The 16,951-nt window shown below is 41.4% G+C and overlaps 1 protein-coding gene across 1 annotated transcript in view; it reads left to right on the plus strand.

The window, feature by feature from the left end:
- Nucleotides 1-702, plus strand: part of LOC124606078 (octopamine receptor beta-3R-like) — a 56,714-nt gene extending 56,012 nt beyond the window's left edge. Inside the window, exon 3 of the mRNA XM_047138042.1 lies at nucleotides 487-702. Within this exon, the coding sequence (XP_046993998.1) occupies nucleotides 487-702 (216 nt within the window). The remainder of the gene's footprint in view (nucleotides 1-486) is intronic.
- The last annotated feature ends 16,249 nt before the right edge of the window (nucleotides 703-16,951 follow it).

Below are 16,951 nucleotides of genomic sequence, written 5' to 3' on the forward strand. Positions count from 1 at the left end.
TTTTGTGAGTAAATTCTTCCGTCATATTTTCTTAAAGTGTTGGAAAATCGCCTGTAAACCGTGGCTTGTTTACTTTAATTTCTACTGATTTCTTTCCCATAATTGTTGGTTAAATTTTGTTCTTTCTTACTTAGAATTCAAGATCCCTATAACGTATTTTCTAAAACGCAGTTAAAAGTAAATTTGAGAAACACACCCCTTACCTAACACCAGTTTTTATTTCTAACTGTTGAGGTTCTTCTCCCACAAATCTCAGTTTGGATTTCGCACTTGTTAGTTTCGCGAATTATGTTTGTTGGTTATGGTTTAACATCAGATACTCTAATGTCTGGGAAATCAAATGCTTTCTTGAAGTCCGTAACTGATAAAATTATAGTTTTACTAGTCAACGGTGTGCGGCGAATTATTGATTTTTGGTTAAATCTTTTACATATTACATTTTTGTACGTTTCAGTCAAGTTTCACCAATTTCTTAATTGTTTTTAGCTGACGCTAAGCTTTGGATCAGTGGCACTCGGGACGTTAGAAGATGCAGCAGGAAAAACGAAAGTCAGTCTGGAGATGCGCGCCGCCTCGGTTCAGAGGCTGGCGCGCTCATTAGGCTACCGTAGGCCGGACAGCGGAGGTTACACGAGTGGGCGAGCCTGCGGCAACCTACAGCTTGCTGCCCGGCCACTGCGCATGCGCCGATCAGCGAATTAGCCGCCGCCGCCGCAAACCACTTTAGCGGCCGAGGGGCAGCAGGCCGGGCGCGCCTCCGGGGAAATCCGACCGCCGGCTGAGTTGCTTCCTGAATGTCCGATTACACACGTCCACGCTCCGCGGCGCCAGGCCTCGTTACCCGGGGTGCTTGCCTGGGACCGTACGTCACTTGCCACTCCTTTTTCGTACCGTTACGGGATATAAGGTCCGCCTCTTAGCGTAAAACAACAGTTTTCCATGTAGACCCAAACATGATTCAGCACTTCCGTGCCATCGTTAGTGGGTTTCCTTTATTCAAACCTGAAAAATGTCAACAGGTTTTAAGTGATAATTAGTGTACGAAAACTATCCCTAAAAATCATTTTGGTTGGTTGTTGTCATTTCCTTAATTTTATATTATTGGCTTAAGTAGGACCCTCTGCAAAATGAAGCCAATGACAAAGGTGAGGAGCCGGCCGAAGTGGCCGTGCGGTTAAAGGCGCTGCAGTCTGGAACCTCAAGACCGCTACGGTCGCAGGTTCGAATCCTGCCTCGGGCATGGATGTTTGTGATGTCCTTAGGTTAGTTAGGTTTAACTAGTTCTAAGTTCTAGGGGACTAATGACCTCAGCAGTTGAGTCCCATAGTGCTCAGAGCCATTTGAACCATTTGAAAGGTGAGGAAATATACAGGGTGGTCCATTGATCGTGACCGGGCCAAATATCTCACGAAATAAGCGTCAAACGAAAAAACTACAAAGACGAAGCTTGAAGGGGGAAACCAGATAGCGCTTGGTTGGTGCTGACATAGGTCAAACCGATATCAACTGCGTTTTTCTAAATAGGAACCCTCATCTTTTATTACATAATCGTGTAGTACGTAAAGAAATATAAATCTTTTCGTAGGACCACTTTTTTCGCTTTGTGATAGATAGTCACAAACGTATAAGTACGTGGTGTCACGTAGCATTCCGCCAATGCGGATGGTATTTGCTTCGTGATACATTACCCGAGTTAAAATGGACCGTTTACCAATTGCGGAAAAGGTCGATATCGTGTTGATGTATGGCTATTGTGATGAAAATGCCCAACGGCCGTGTGGTATGCATGCTGCTCGGCACCCTGGACGACATCATCCAAGTGTCCGGGCTGTTCGCCGGATAGTTACGTTATTTAAGGAAACAGGAAGTGTTCAGCCGCATGTGAAACGTCAACCGCGACCTGCAACAAATGACAATGCCCAAGTAGGTGTTTTGGCTGCTGTCGCGGCTAATCTGCACATCAGTAGCTGACAAATTGCGCGAGAATCGGGGATCTCAAAAACGTCGGTGTCGAGAATGCTTTTGTTCGTTCCTCACATCCTTCGAATTCATTCTACATTACTGTTTTCTTCGTTTACCGTATTTCCCCGCGTTTCCATCCACAATTCCTGTCAACAAAGGTAACGCTTGTACACAATTTCCTTTGGCTCCAGTTGCTCTAGGCAGCTGATAAGATCAAACTCATTCAAACTGCAACTATAAGCCTGAAGGGCAATTTACGCATCATGATTCAAATAGTTACCAGGCCATTGTGACAAATGTCAAATTTTGTTGCATCCTACTGGATATATCAAGAGAAAAAGATCACATTAGCATTTACGTATGTCGTGTTTGTAGATTCTTGCCAGTAATGTTCAACATAGATGTCATAAAAGCAATGGCGATAAACAGAGAAGATATTATAACTGACATAAGTGATCAAGAGGAAAAAATGTGACAATAAATTTTAGTACATTCATCTTCGGATAGACCGTGATACCCAGTTCGTACTATGTTTTTGTTTGAATATACATGAACAGTTCAATTGTATTTGACGGTCTTTTTTTATTTGCTATCGATTTCAGAACTACAGTAAACACATTTTATGTTATGTTTGTATGTAATACAGTAAACGAAACTATTTATTACACTAAGCTTACAAAAGTCATGAGATAGCGACATGCGCATATACAGATGGCGAAAATATCGCGTACGCAAGACACAAAACCGTTGGCCCTTCCAAGGCCTGTTTGGACGGAGTTAAGTTTTCAGTTTTAAGATATAAAAGGGCAGTCCATTGTCAGGGCAGTCCATCTGTACATATGGAAAGAGCACATTGCTTGAAATTGGAACTGGGGTACCTGCAGTAGCTGAAGATGCTAATTATTCGCTGTAAATGGGAGACGGAAGAGCCTCCAAAGCAGAGGCGACCAATATTTCGGCTGACGGGGCGGAGCCGGGCACTAATGCCACAGCTCTCTCGCCCCGCTGCACACTTCTACCACTGCCAAGTCACGCTATCTGAGCGCCAAGAGGGAGAAGAGGGGGAAAAGTGCTAACGTCCGCATGTAAATGGCAGTGCAATTGCACTGCATACGACTTGGTTTTACATTTACGAGCCAAAACATTATTAACACTGCTCACCGGGAGACTGAATGGCGTTGCAGGTACGTGACACATTAAGGAAGATATATAACTGGAGTAGAAGTGAATAAGGAACCATTTCTTGGGACGACACGACAAACAAGAGACCTTTATTGCCCGGAGCCTACAGAGGAGTATCTCGGAAACAGCGAAGCTGGTCGGCTGTTGATGTGCTGCTGCCTTAAGCCGCCATGGAATGTGGATGAAAACGGCAAAATCCCGAAGAGGCGACAAGGGGTTGGACGTCCACGCCTCACCAGGGAAATTGGATGTCGGAGGCTTTTCCGCTCTGTGAAACAGGGTAGGAAGCAACCTGTGCAGGTCCGGCAGCAGAGTGCAGAGCTGGTGCAGCTGCAAGTGTTCTGGAGCTCATCATTTAATACACATCGTTGAACATGAGGTACCAGAGTAGATGACCCTTCAATATCGTTAATCAATATTGCAAAGTGCAAGGAAAAATCAAGATTGGATTATGGATCAATGGAAACGTGTCGCCTGCACTGATGATTCACGTTTCTTGTTACACCATGTCATTATCCTTGTACAGATGATGTGCCGTCATCCAGGCGAACGATGCTCGAAACACGCACCGCGCAATGAACGCAGGCTGCTGGGGCAGTACTACGCAGTGGGGGGCATTCAACTGCGCTTGCATGGGATCGTGTCAGCAAGCGAAGGCACCAAGACAACCACAGACGACGTGTATATTATTGTGGATCACCTGCCTCCCCCCTCCGCGATGTCTTCGCCAACTGTGATGGCATCGTCGAACACGATAACTGCCAGAATTGTGCTGCTGTGGTTTGAGGAGTATGATAGCTGACATTGTTTAGTTAGGTTTAAGTAGTTCTAAGTCTAGGAGACTGATGGCCTCAGATGTTAAGTCCCATAGTGATTACAGCTATTTTTGAACCCGATGAAACACTTCTGAGTTGCTACCGGGCACCACTTCCCGTCCATAGAGCAACGGCCCATAATTTTGACAGTTGCGTGACCCAGCTGGTGTCACATACATGGCGGATTCAAGTGAGGTAGAATTGCTGCTGTAATGCGTTCCGAAGGTGGATCAACACGGTATTAGCCAAGTGGTCATAATGTTTTGGCTCATCAGTGTATATTTCACATTTTTCAGCAACATAGATCAAAAACGAAACAAATATTCAATGTAATTTAATTATTTTTGGCACGCTGAAGACGTAACATATTTTTTATTCAGTACATATTGTTGGTATACGAACAGACGCAGAAAATTTCACAGAGTTTCGCACTCAGGTTGCCATGTAATCGTGACTGAAGGAAGATCTCTCACACAAATTTGTCAATCGAAATACTGTAGTACATTTGCAGTCTCACTATGGAGGAAAGTAATATTTTGTTTAAAACTAGAAATATCTTGCAGGTCACTCTTTTATATCTGCTCATGTACAGGGGCGCTTTCAACTCAAACGCCACACGGTCTCGAAAACAGCTCTAAAACAGATGTAAATTCTACAGTGTCCTGAAAGCCTTTATAAAATTACAATTCTTTTAAGGCAAGAATGGAGTCTTCGAACTTCGCGTTTTCTTTAACGCCAATGAGCTTAGGGAACTGTATTGACTTTGTCAGATTTTCTTTTGAAGTATGTTCTCATTGAATCAGAAAGAAGTTACCTTGCAGTGTCTTACTGTAGACAGTGTGCAGTCAAATCCACTTGAAATGTGAAGTCTGCAATCCATTCCGGATATTCTACTTCCGTTTCTGCATTCCTTGCGCCTTCATAAATTCAAAAATAGCGACTTTTAAATCGGAAAATCGTTATACGTATGCCCCCTGACTTCACCAGCATATTTTGCAGTAGTTTATGAAATCTCCATACTCTTACGTCAGTTCCATTCAAAACTGTTGCAACTCACAATTACATAATGCATGCTACTTCAGAAATTTTACTATTCGTTACATCAATTTCATCACGTGCTCCATGCCTACAATCTTGATGTGTATAACTCTGGAACCCGTCTGTCGATCGTTGTAATTTCTTGCTCTCTCGTTGTCAACTAAAATCTTTAAATTCTTTCTGCATGGTACTGTAATGTTGTCTCGTATCAAATATGTAGCAGCCCCTACACTGCCTCTTTTTGTGGAAACAGCCATATGACCTGTGAACGTCCTTCATACCACAAACAAACAGCTTACCGTAAACAGTGCTGAAACCACGATTCTGCCGAACTCAGAATTACCGTTATGTCGCGCTGTTCCGGGTATTTCCGGGAAGGACCGAGCAAACCATAGTAAGAGGCCGGGCCTTGCTCCGCACGCTGTACAGACGTCAGAAATAAACTGCCTGTGAAACATTTACAGTGCTCTTAACACAAAATTTATGTTCTTGTCGGCCAGCAGCGTGATGTAAGTCTTGTAATGACACTATAAATATGAATCCAAGTCCTTTGCTTCGATTGAATTTCTTTATTTCATTAGGCCAATTTCGGCTACAATTGCCATTGTCAAGCTATCTGCGGGTATTTTACCGTAATTTGGTTACATTTTTTAAAGTTTACATGTTATGGCTACATTGGTACTTATATCTAGTTAATTTTGACTTCCATTTCACATCGGTGGGTACCGTTGGTTATTAAACCGCTGCCTATGTCTATGTTTGTACTTAAGCGATTTCGTGACAGCTTGATGGTCATTTTTCACATCAGTGGATGCTTTAAAATATATTTTAGTTTATATTTATATGGTAACGAATTTCCAACACTACATATGAAGGTTTTATTTCAATAGTGGTACAAGTCCACTTTTGTTCATTCTGAGATACAGAGTCCTAAAGTTAAATGAGCGCTTAAAAATTTGCAGTTGAGATATCAGAAATATTCAAGCATATGGCTTCTTGCTAGAGATGAACGTTTCTTTCTGTTTGTTTGGACCATCAACGTGAGAAGCATTATAGACAGAAAAGTGGAGGTAATGGACTTGTACCACTATTGAAATAAGCCCTTCATATAGTACCGGCACTTACCGAATTCGCTTGCCATACCAGCAATAACTTGGTATCACGAATCCACTCAGGGAAAAATTCACACCTGCCCAGCGATATATAAAATCGAATGCAAATACTGTGAAAAATTTTACATAAGTCACACAGGACAAAATTTTGACGTTAGATATCGAGAGCGCACTAGAAATTATGGGAGTAATGCTTCTATGTTTTTCACACACTTAAAGTCCGAGGAAATATCAAACCAGAACATATAGAACAAACAATGAAAATTCTGCGCATAATACCGAAGGGGCTAACTATGAACGTTTTTGAATAAATTTGAATATACATGCATACATTTAAGCAATCACAGAACATACTAGACGAACAATCACACTTTAAATATAAAACTATACAGAAAATTTTATTCAAATCTAAAATTACAATAACGGGTAAACAGAGACTTAATAAGAATACTTCATAGTCAAAAAAAAATTAGCAGCAAATATCAAACGGTTAATCAACTAACTTTACAGACTACATACAGCAACTTTGTAAGCACATAGCATCGTTGGCGTAACCGCCAGATGTTCTGTCAGAAACACGTAGGATAGCATCCTATACTGTGAAAAACGACAAACAGGGGCTGTTACAAATTTGCTAAAATACAAACATAGCCATAGAAAGCAGTTTAATAAGCGACAGTATTAAAGCATGTAAAATGGAGGTCAAGAATAACTAGACGTATGCACCAGTAATGTAACGAAAAGATGTGAAATGGAAGTCAGCAATAACTATACGTATGCACCAACAATGTAGGGAAAAGGTAGATCGCTACTTATCGTAAAGGTGACACGTTATGTTGCCGACAGGCCCAGTTAAAAGACACAGCATAGCTGTGGGCTACAGCCTTCGTCAGAAAACGAAACACACACACACACACACACACACACACACACACACACACACACCTCATGCACACGTGACCACCACCTCCGGTAATTCGGAAGGGACGTACGCACCAATGTAGACTATATACATACACCATATAGCCATAACATGTTAACACAAAAAAATTAAGCAAATAATGATAAAATGCTATGTGTTATTGGCAGATAGCTTAAGAATGGCAATAGTAGCCGAAATAGGCTTATTGCAATAAAGAAATTCAATTGAAGCAGCGGACTTGGATTTATATTTATAGTAGCACAAAAGAAAAATAGCTACTTGCTAAATGTAAAAACTGTTGTGCGGACAGTAGATGCAGGCGATGCTATCGACTGCCTATGATTATCGGAAAAACTACTGCGTTAAGGCATCCAAGGGCCAGTTTTGGTACATGAAGAAAAAGTATCAAGAGGGGAAAGGGCTAGCTGCCATAGATGGGACAAGGACTCTGTCTTTTGGGTACTCCCACAGAAAAATATCGCAAGTTGTGAGGTCTGGTGACCAGGGAGGCCAAAAATAATGAACAAGATTTTATCGTGTGTTATTAAGATAACGCCACACCTGAAGGTGAAAGCGAGGCGGCGCGCCGTCATGCATGCAATTGAAATCTTTAGAATCTTGAAGTTGAGGAATAAAACCAATTATGCACCACGTCGAAGAATGACATTCCTGTCACCGTTTCCTCCGCAAAAAAGAAAGGTCCATAGACTCTGTGAACGGAAACGGCATAAAACACATTCAGTGCCGATGAGTTTATTTCATGTTCGACGAGGACGCCAGTATTTTGTGACACCCAAATTCTTAAACTATGGCGGTTTACTTTATCCGAAGAATGAATGTCCTCTGCCATATACTGGAAACTGAAATGTCAAGTTCGAACCTTCTGTTATGACCACCTGGGTGCAATTGCCGCAGTAGCTGAAAATTGGAAGGTTGCACATGCAGGCGTCGTTTCTGAATACTCCACGCCATTGTTTGAGGAAGGTGAAGTTCCTAGCCTGTCCTTCTTGTGGACTTCCATGGGCTCCATGTCAACCCATCTCTGATAAGCGCGATATTTTCATCAGTAGAGTGCGATCGACCAGGGCTCTTTCCTTTGCATATATATAGCCAACTTCCAAGAATTTTGTATGCCAACCACAAATCTACTTTTCCAGAAGCAGCTTCTTGCTCTGTTGGCGGGGGAATGCACTTAGAACTTGAACAATGGAATGACTTCGCCCAAGTTCCATCACACAAAATGACCCCTCTTGTGGTGTAGCGATGTCGCTGCCATGTTGCTACAAACTAACAACAGCGCAACTCCGACAAAACTGTGAACAATTTTGGTAAACATTTTTGGAAAGCAGTGATCAATAAATTGTTATATTTTGACTAAAGTTCAGTCTTGATCACGTCATGTATGTTTTAATGATACAGGTGACCGGTTTCGGTTCTTTTTACAAAACTATCAACAGACCCTGGCTCCTTTAGGGTCTGTTGATAGTTTTGTAAAAAGAACCGAAACCGGTCACCTGTATCATTAAAACATACATGACGTGATCAAGACTGAACTTTAGTCAAAATAAAACTGTGAACCTTTCTATATCCAGTTTTATGCACAATGTGTTTATATCGTCTACAGTTTGCCTCTAACAAACAACTGAAACCTGTTCTTCCTTTTTGATTCAGTGGTACTTTGGTTGTCACTGGCTGAGTTCCTCAAATTCGGCTGCTCCGTAGCTAATCAACGCTTTCACCGTATTTGTATTATAATTTAAGGCATATTTTTAAGAGTCGCCAATAATATGTGTACAAAATTGAGCAGTACTAAGAATTATGTCAAAAAAATCCTCAGATACACATCAAACATTAGTTTGGTACAGGTATCTCAGCCTGTGGTTCCTCCATTAAGTAACGGTTAACCGTGTTGCCGTTGTTGTCGTCGGTGAAGTATTACTAATTTATTTGTGCATTACTAATTTATTTGTGCATGTGTTAGGTAGGAGTATACTTTTCACGCATCATATTCAATGCATCTGGAATAGTAACTGTGCATTGGCGTACGGACTTCGGATGTAGATTACGTTGAAAGTTCCAAACAATGTTGGCAGAACTGTTTTTCACAGATACGCCCTTGTTGTTTACCTCGTTCTACTGTAGCGTAACATTTAACTGTTTGGCTCAGTTGATAAAGGCTCAGAGACGTTTAGTCTTTATTAGGAGACCACAGTATTATTGCACTTGTAAGTGACGGCAGCTCGGTTGGCTCACGTGTCCCTGTGCTGCTGAATCACATCAGAATGTGCTCTGCAGTTGTAACGAGCAGAAAACTTGCTCTTGAAACTGTCCGGACTTCCAAAGCATATATGAGAAACGAAAGTCGAAAAACTGGATATGGTTTTTGTTTACTGTAACGTCACCGCGCGTTTCCGATAAGCCACGAGATGACAAGTGCAATAACATCTGGGTCGTAGTAGATGTGCAATTTGTTTTTAAATTATGGTGATTTCAACTGAGTAACGTATTTTTATTGAACATTTGTTTCGACAATATACGCTGTATTGCGTTGGTGGATAAGTTCGTAGCATTTGATAAACACAACAGGAACACATAACACAGTCTTTAATCATCAATAATATATTCTCCTTCACTATTTACAAGAGTCGTCAACGCTGGGGTAACTTTTCGATTCCTCGTCCGTAGAAATCACACGATTTTGAGGCGAAGGATTCATTGAACAACATTAGGAGCGCATTTTTATCATTAACGGAAGTTTATTCAATGGTCAGTACTACGAACAGACTGATGGAGTTGCAATTTATTTATGAGGAGCGTGCATTGTAGTCAGCTACGATGAAACCTGCGTGTTTTTTCAGATATGTAGACGATACTTTTGTTGTTTGGCCTCATGGTAGTGAGCATTTAAACCGGTTTTTGGAACACCTGAATTCAATCCACACGAATATTCAGTTCACTATGGGGGTGGAAAAGAATGGATGCCTTCCCTTCCTTGATGTGTTGGTCAGAAGGAAGACTGAAGGTACGTTGGGACATTCTGTTTATAGGAAGCCTACTGACACTGACTTGTATCTGGGAGCTGATAGTTGTCACCATCCAGCTCAGCGTGAAGGAGTAATTCGTACCTTGGTTCACAGGGCCCACGTTATCTCAGACCCTGAAAGTTTTGCAGCTGAACTATCACATCTCGAAGTCACCTTTCGTCAAAATGGTTATAGTGAGAGGCAGATCAAACGTGCGCGCTATCAGCCTTCTGTGCAGCGGGTGAGTGACGATAGCAACGAAGTGGCTCCTAGGTCTACGGCCTTTTTGCCTTACGCAGGAAGCATTTCCAAAAGTATTGGCTGTATTTTGGGGAAATATGAGGTGAAATGTGTTTTTCGAGCACCTTCTAAGATTAAGGCCCTGTTGGCGTCCGTAAAAGATGATCTTGGTTTGCGTAAGGCTGGTGTCTATCGTATTCCTTGCAGTTGTGGCATGTCATATATTGGTCAATCAGGACTATGGAAGACCGGTGTGTTGAACATAAACGTCACACACGCTTACAACAGCCGCGCAAATCCGCTATTTCAGAATACTGCCTTGACACCGGTCATCCTATGGAATACAACAACACGGAGATTCTAGCTTCCACGTCCAGCTATTGGGATAGCGTTATTAAGGAAGCTGTTGAAGTCAAACTATCAATCAACCTTATAAACACTGATGGTGGATTTTTTAAATGCTGCTTGGAATCCGGCTCTGTCTCTCATTAAAAAACAGAGGGACAGAATTAGTGCTACCTCGCCTGTTGATTAATAGTCACTATCGATATTTCTTATGTTGGTTATCTTTAGTTGTGTGTTGACTCTGCGGTTACTTGTTCCGTGTGTGGTATCTCCCTTGTTTATCCTCTGTGAACCGAGGTATTAAATTGCCTTACACATGGCTTCCTCCTTGCAGTTGTGCCTTGAGAATGGCAGGGTGTGCTCCTGTCGAAATATCGGCGGTGGTCGACGACGTCACCCGACAGCAAACCCGTGACTTATTTGAACATCCTTGGAGTTTGTTCGATAGGGTGCGGGAAAGGTGAAAACCTGAGGAAGCAATATCAGGTCATCAAGGTGACTGCGGAATGATTTCCCACCCCAACTCCTGTATACCGTTTTTTGTCTATCTAGCAGACTGGTGGCAATCGATATAGTGAAGTAGAGTCAGTTCACGCATTCTTCCTGGTCATTATTCTTGGACTGCGCGCTGCAAATCGTCTAAGCTGTTGACAATAAATGTTAGCAGTGATGGTTACACCTCGGGGAAGCAACACCGACGCTGTTGCACAAAATGCATAATATTATCCTTGGTTTGATGCTTGCAGGTCTTTGTAAGAATAGTTGCTGTTTTGTTTGGGCTCAACCATTCCTTTTTTCTTTTTGGTAGCAGCCTAAAGACACTATTTATGCTTGCAAATGTCGTAAGATGGTGGAATGATTTCAGTTGATCACATTTACCAGTTTTAGAGTACATACAGGGTAGCAGTGGTGGGTGTTGATCACGAACCATTGATGACGAGCAACCAGAGATGCACAGTGGCCAACCAGTTGTTTTAGTGAGTTTGGCTTAGAGTATGCAATACCCATACACGCGATCTTTGAACCTTCCCCACTGCGAACAAATGACTCACTATGGTGGAATGATTACAGTTCATCACATTGACCAGTTCTTGAGTACATTGGCTGGAATCATTGTGGATTAATGCGTTCAAACGATCTTCATCAAACTCGAAGGTCTTCCTGAACGTGGAGAGTCACTAATGTCAATAGGTTCTCTTCAAAACAAGAAAACGATTTATTCGCCGTGCTCTGTCCAATGACACCATCGTCATACACGGCTGCCTCCGCTGCTGTCACGCCTGAATCGAACTCAAACAAAAGAATATGTCGGAAATGTTCCAATTTCTCCACTTGAAATTTAATTTTCTAGCGTCCGCAGCTCCACTCACTATCTCCATATGACAAAATCATTGATGTTAATTCAAACAGCGACAGTGAACTACAAATAAAATATGATGATCGATAAATAAACCCCTAACAACCGAAATACTGACATCAAAACAGAAACGCTACGAACTTATGTACCAACATAATAAATGAACATCAACTTTCCGAACACCCTGTTTCATGATATTCCAATGTCACTGCAATGAGTAACATTTCCTAAACATGCAAAAGCTACGAACAAGCGTAAGCATTTGGTTGCTCGGACTGTATCAGTGCTACGCTGTAAACTGCCAGCTGCATATATAAAATTACACAACTTGATGAAATTATAAGAGTGTGAAAACTATTCCACAATCCTAACTTCAGCTGATGTAGCTCTCTCTTGATGGAATAACGAGGGGGGTGGGGGGCAAGATCTGCTGCGGTTAACACGAGCACAAATTATCGTTCATTCCACTACCTGTGTTTATTTAATTTAGTTTTGAATAGATAAGAGTGTATTTGGAAGTGGTCTTAGTTATCAGCATACATATTACGTAGGGCATAGAATCTACTTCCTTCCTGATTAAGAATTACTTTATGACCACAGTGAAGCTGGTTTTACAAAGGAGGTTCATCTGTACTTACATCTCCAAATCGACATCATATTCTATGGAAAGAGCATTTATCCAATCAACTTCCTTCCTAAGCTTAATATTCTTGTACAGGTTTGAAGCAATGAATGAATAGTTATGAAAACTCCCTAACACCCTTAGTTTTTCTAAGGAAGTATTCGATGAAACTTCTTTGTGTTTGTTGTAATCCGGTGCGACCGAAAGAGTTACCTACAAACGATGAATAGGTGAAAGATTTATACTGTTCCTTCGTATGAAAGGTTCATTCTGTAACATAAATCACCGTAATAAGTATTAAAACATACATGAGATTGGCAGCAACGATAATGAAGCAACAAGGCAGATATTCTAAATCAATAATAAAAATAATGTGAAAGAATAAAACAACAACAGAGAGATATGAAGTACCTGTTGTTAGAGCAAACGGAAAATGTGGACACGAAAAAGGCAATTAGGTAGAACATGGTTTGAAAAGGATAGTATGTGTAAACAGACGATTATCCTGTTTATCTTTTCATTTAATTCCACTATCTTACGTGAACCTGTTGGTACACAGTAGGATGAGTATTAGTAATGTCAAAAGCTGATACTTCCATGTTAAATACAATGTAATAAGATACGTTCATGCCGACCGGAGTGGCCGAGCGGTTCTACGCGCTTCAATCCGAAACCGCACGACTGCTACGGTCGCAGGTTCGAATCCTGCCTCGGGCATGGATGTGTGTGATGTCCTTAGGTTAGCTAGGTTTAAGTAGTTCTAAGTTCTAGAGGATTGATGACCTCAGACGTTAAGGCCCATAGTGCTCAGAGCCATTTTATCCGTTCATCTTACGTTCTCTATGCATTTGGTCATATCAATTTGCTGTTCAAATCTGAAAATCTACTGATCTGATACTGTATTTAGATCATGTAATGTAGCTTTTGACAATGTTGACTGGAATACTCTCTTTCAAATTCTATAGTTGGCAAGGGTAAATAAAAGATAGCGAAAGGCTATTTACAATTTGTACAGAAACCAGATGGCAGTTATAAGAGTCGAGGGGCATGAAAGGGAAGCAGTGGTTGGGAAGGGAGTGAGACAGGGTTGTAGCCTCTCCCCAATGTTATTCAATCTGTATATTGAGCAAGCAGTAAAGGAAACAAAAGAAAAATTCGGAGTAGGTATTAAAATCCATGGAGAAGAAATAAAAACTTTGAGGTTCCCCGATGACATTGTAATTCTGTCAGAGACAGCAAACGACTTGGAAGAGCAGTTGAACGGAATGGACAGTGTCTTGAAAGGAGGATATAAGATGAACATCAACAAAAGCAAAACAAGGATAATGGAATGTAGTCAAATTAACTCGGGCGATGCTGAGGGAATTAGATTAGGAAATGAGACACTTAAAGTAGTAAAGGAGTTTTGCTATTTGGGGAGCAAAATAACTGATGATGGTCGAAGTAGAGAAGATATAAAATGTAGACTGTCAATTGCAAGGAAAGCGTTTCCGAAGAAGAGAAATTTGTTAACATCGAGTATTGATTTAAGTGTCAGGAAGTTGTTTCTGAAAGTATTCGTATGGAGTGTAGCCATGTACGGAAGTGAAACATGGTCGATACATAGTTTGGACAGGAAGAGAATAGAAGCTTTCGAAATGTGGTGCTACAGAAGAATGCTGAAGATTAGATGGGTAGATCACATAACTAATGAGGAGGTACTGAATAGAATTGGGGAGAAGAGGAGTTTGTGGCGCAACTTGACGAGAAGAAGGGACCGGTTGGTAGGACATGTTCTGAGGCATCAAGGGATCACAAATTTAGCATTGGAGGGCAGCGTGGAGGGTAAAAATCGTAGATGGAGACCAAGAGATGAATACACTAAGCAGATTTAGAAGGATGTAGTTTGCAGTAGGTACTGGGAGATGAAGAAGCTTGCACAGGATAGGGTAGCATGGAGAGCTGCATCAAACCAGTCTCAGGACTGAAGACCACAACAACAACAATGTAACGTATGAAGCAGTATCAATATTTTTCTCGATGTCGCTTTACTCGCTTTACGCTCTTAAATTCTGAACTGCGAAGTATCCTCACAAATATTCTTAAAAAAGATATGTCTCACTTCCAGGCTACTACAAGGTATCTGTATTACTAGACGACTAACCCTGAAACCCGTAAGCGGAACGCAAGTACCAGCAGCCAGTCTAACGGATTCCAGGGTCGATAAAAATTTGATTTCAACGTTTCGAGTAATTATTGACCGAATCTGAAGTGCTGCCGTAGTCTACTCACTAAGAGGTCTAATCTTACGTCAAAGATTTAGCACAGTAAGGCAAATACTACAGTTAGAAACTGTGTGCTTGTCTCGAGGCAGTGTAACTGAGATGTTTGAGAATGAGAACACTTGGCGACTTTCTACAAATGTAACACATAATTTCAAACCTTCGAAAAGCTTTTTCTTGCGGACACCCGACATATAATCATGAAAAAAAGAAGACTATCACTTACTACATTTTCGCTGTTCATGCAGTAAAACTCTAGCATCAGACATGACGTTATAACGTATTACTTCTTTAACCGCATTACTGTTTGCAAGCAGTGGCCACACAGACCACTCACTGTATCTGCAAAATTGTATCATTGTCTGACACGTAGTTCAGGACGTAAGATGTCGTAGATATTTATTCTCTCCGCCCGAACAGCCCTGAGGGCCCAACGATACCGACCGGCCGCCGAGTCATCTTCACCCCACAGGAGTCACTAGATGCGGATACGAAGGGGCATGTGGCCAGCCCGCGCGTGAAAACTTGGCTTCTGCTTGAAAATGCGCGCAGGTATGACATATTAATTTATTACTTCTGTATTACTAATTCTATTCGCAAAACTCTTTGCAGGCGGTACCTATTAAATCACTGAATATACCTGCAAAATTATATCGTAGTACGACACAGTTCAGGAGATTGACGTCATAAACATTGAGATGTGCGAAAAACTTGTGTTTGTTCACAAAGCAGCGAAAATTACCCAGATTATATTTATCCATCATTTTATAATCAGATCACTCAGTGCCTTCCAACAAACATGAATCGTATTTCCAAACTTCTTCTTGTTTACATACGTAACGTCAAGTATTTAACCCATTACTACGAACCAAAATTTAGAGAGATGTCACATAATGACATGATATACATCTTCCACGCTTAGTTTTCTACTATACTTATCTCTTTGCAGTAGAACTTAATGACAAAAAGTCCATTTTGTAGGCTTACTGCACTACTACATTGATCTATTTACATAAAACCTTGAGCGCAGAACAGAGAAAGTGTATTAGAAAGACACAAAAAACGAAAAATCGGTCAAATGAAGTAGCCCTTTCTAAAACGATCGATACAATGTGGCAGTATGGATTACATCCAAAAAGGAAATAACAAAACAAAATGGTATGTAGTACTTGGACTCCAACAAGGAACATTCGTGAAACCAGAAAAATTGTAATTTCCATGATTACAGCGACCCTCGCGGTGCCGCCTTCCAAAGCATACGTTAATTGCTTCCAAACAAACGCAGTGACTCCCGGTAATGGAGAACAGCCGTGCTAAAATCTGCCTGCTGGTATCCAATTAAAATTCCGAAGCCATTAACATTTCCCCAGGCATTCAGATATTCAAATGCTTCGTGCTCGCCCATTTATATTGCCTATTAGCGGAATTCGGCCCCATAGCTTAACGCCTGTGTTTCCCTCAGATGGCGTTTCACGTTAGCGTTTCGCGTGCATGCAAAATTTCACTTCGCAGCGAGTTTCTTTAATTCGTCTGTCTTTGATATGAGCTAGGGCATAATGTAAAAATGGAGGCTCAACTTGCGACCTAATGGCCCACTTAAGTATCTCTGGTAAGTCTTGGTTCAAATCAAATCGCTCTGAGCACTATGGGACTCAACTGCTGAGGTCATTAGTCCCCTAGAACGTAGAACTAGTTAAACCTAACTAACCTAAGGACAACACAAACATCCATGCCCGAGGCAGGATTCGAACCTACGACCGTAGCGGTCCTGCGGTTCCAGACTGCAGCGCCTTTAACCGCACGGCCACTTCGGCCGGCGGTAAGTCTTGGATACCTGATGGTGCTTCATTGAAAAGTAGAAAAATATGTTTCCATTACCTCGCCCACGGGTCGACAGCACACTCGCCTTACGGTTCTTGACTTGAAGTCTTTGCGGCCATGATGTCTTCTAGTACTTAGAGAGCCAAACGAGATGGTAGAAAGAAACAGGGCATGTCGTAAGAGTTTATTTGATACGACAACTAATGCCTTAATTGAGTGAAAAGTTAATGCAAACTTCTTATTTGAACTTT

Source organism: Schistocerca americana, chromosome 3 (genome assembly GCF_021461395.2).
Source record: "Schistocerca americana isolate TAMUIC-IGC-003095 chromosome 3, iqSchAmer2.1, whole genome shotgun sequence".
Lineage (NCBI taxonomy): Eukaryota > Metazoa > Arthropoda > Insecta > Orthoptera > Acrididae > Schistocerca > Schistocerca americana.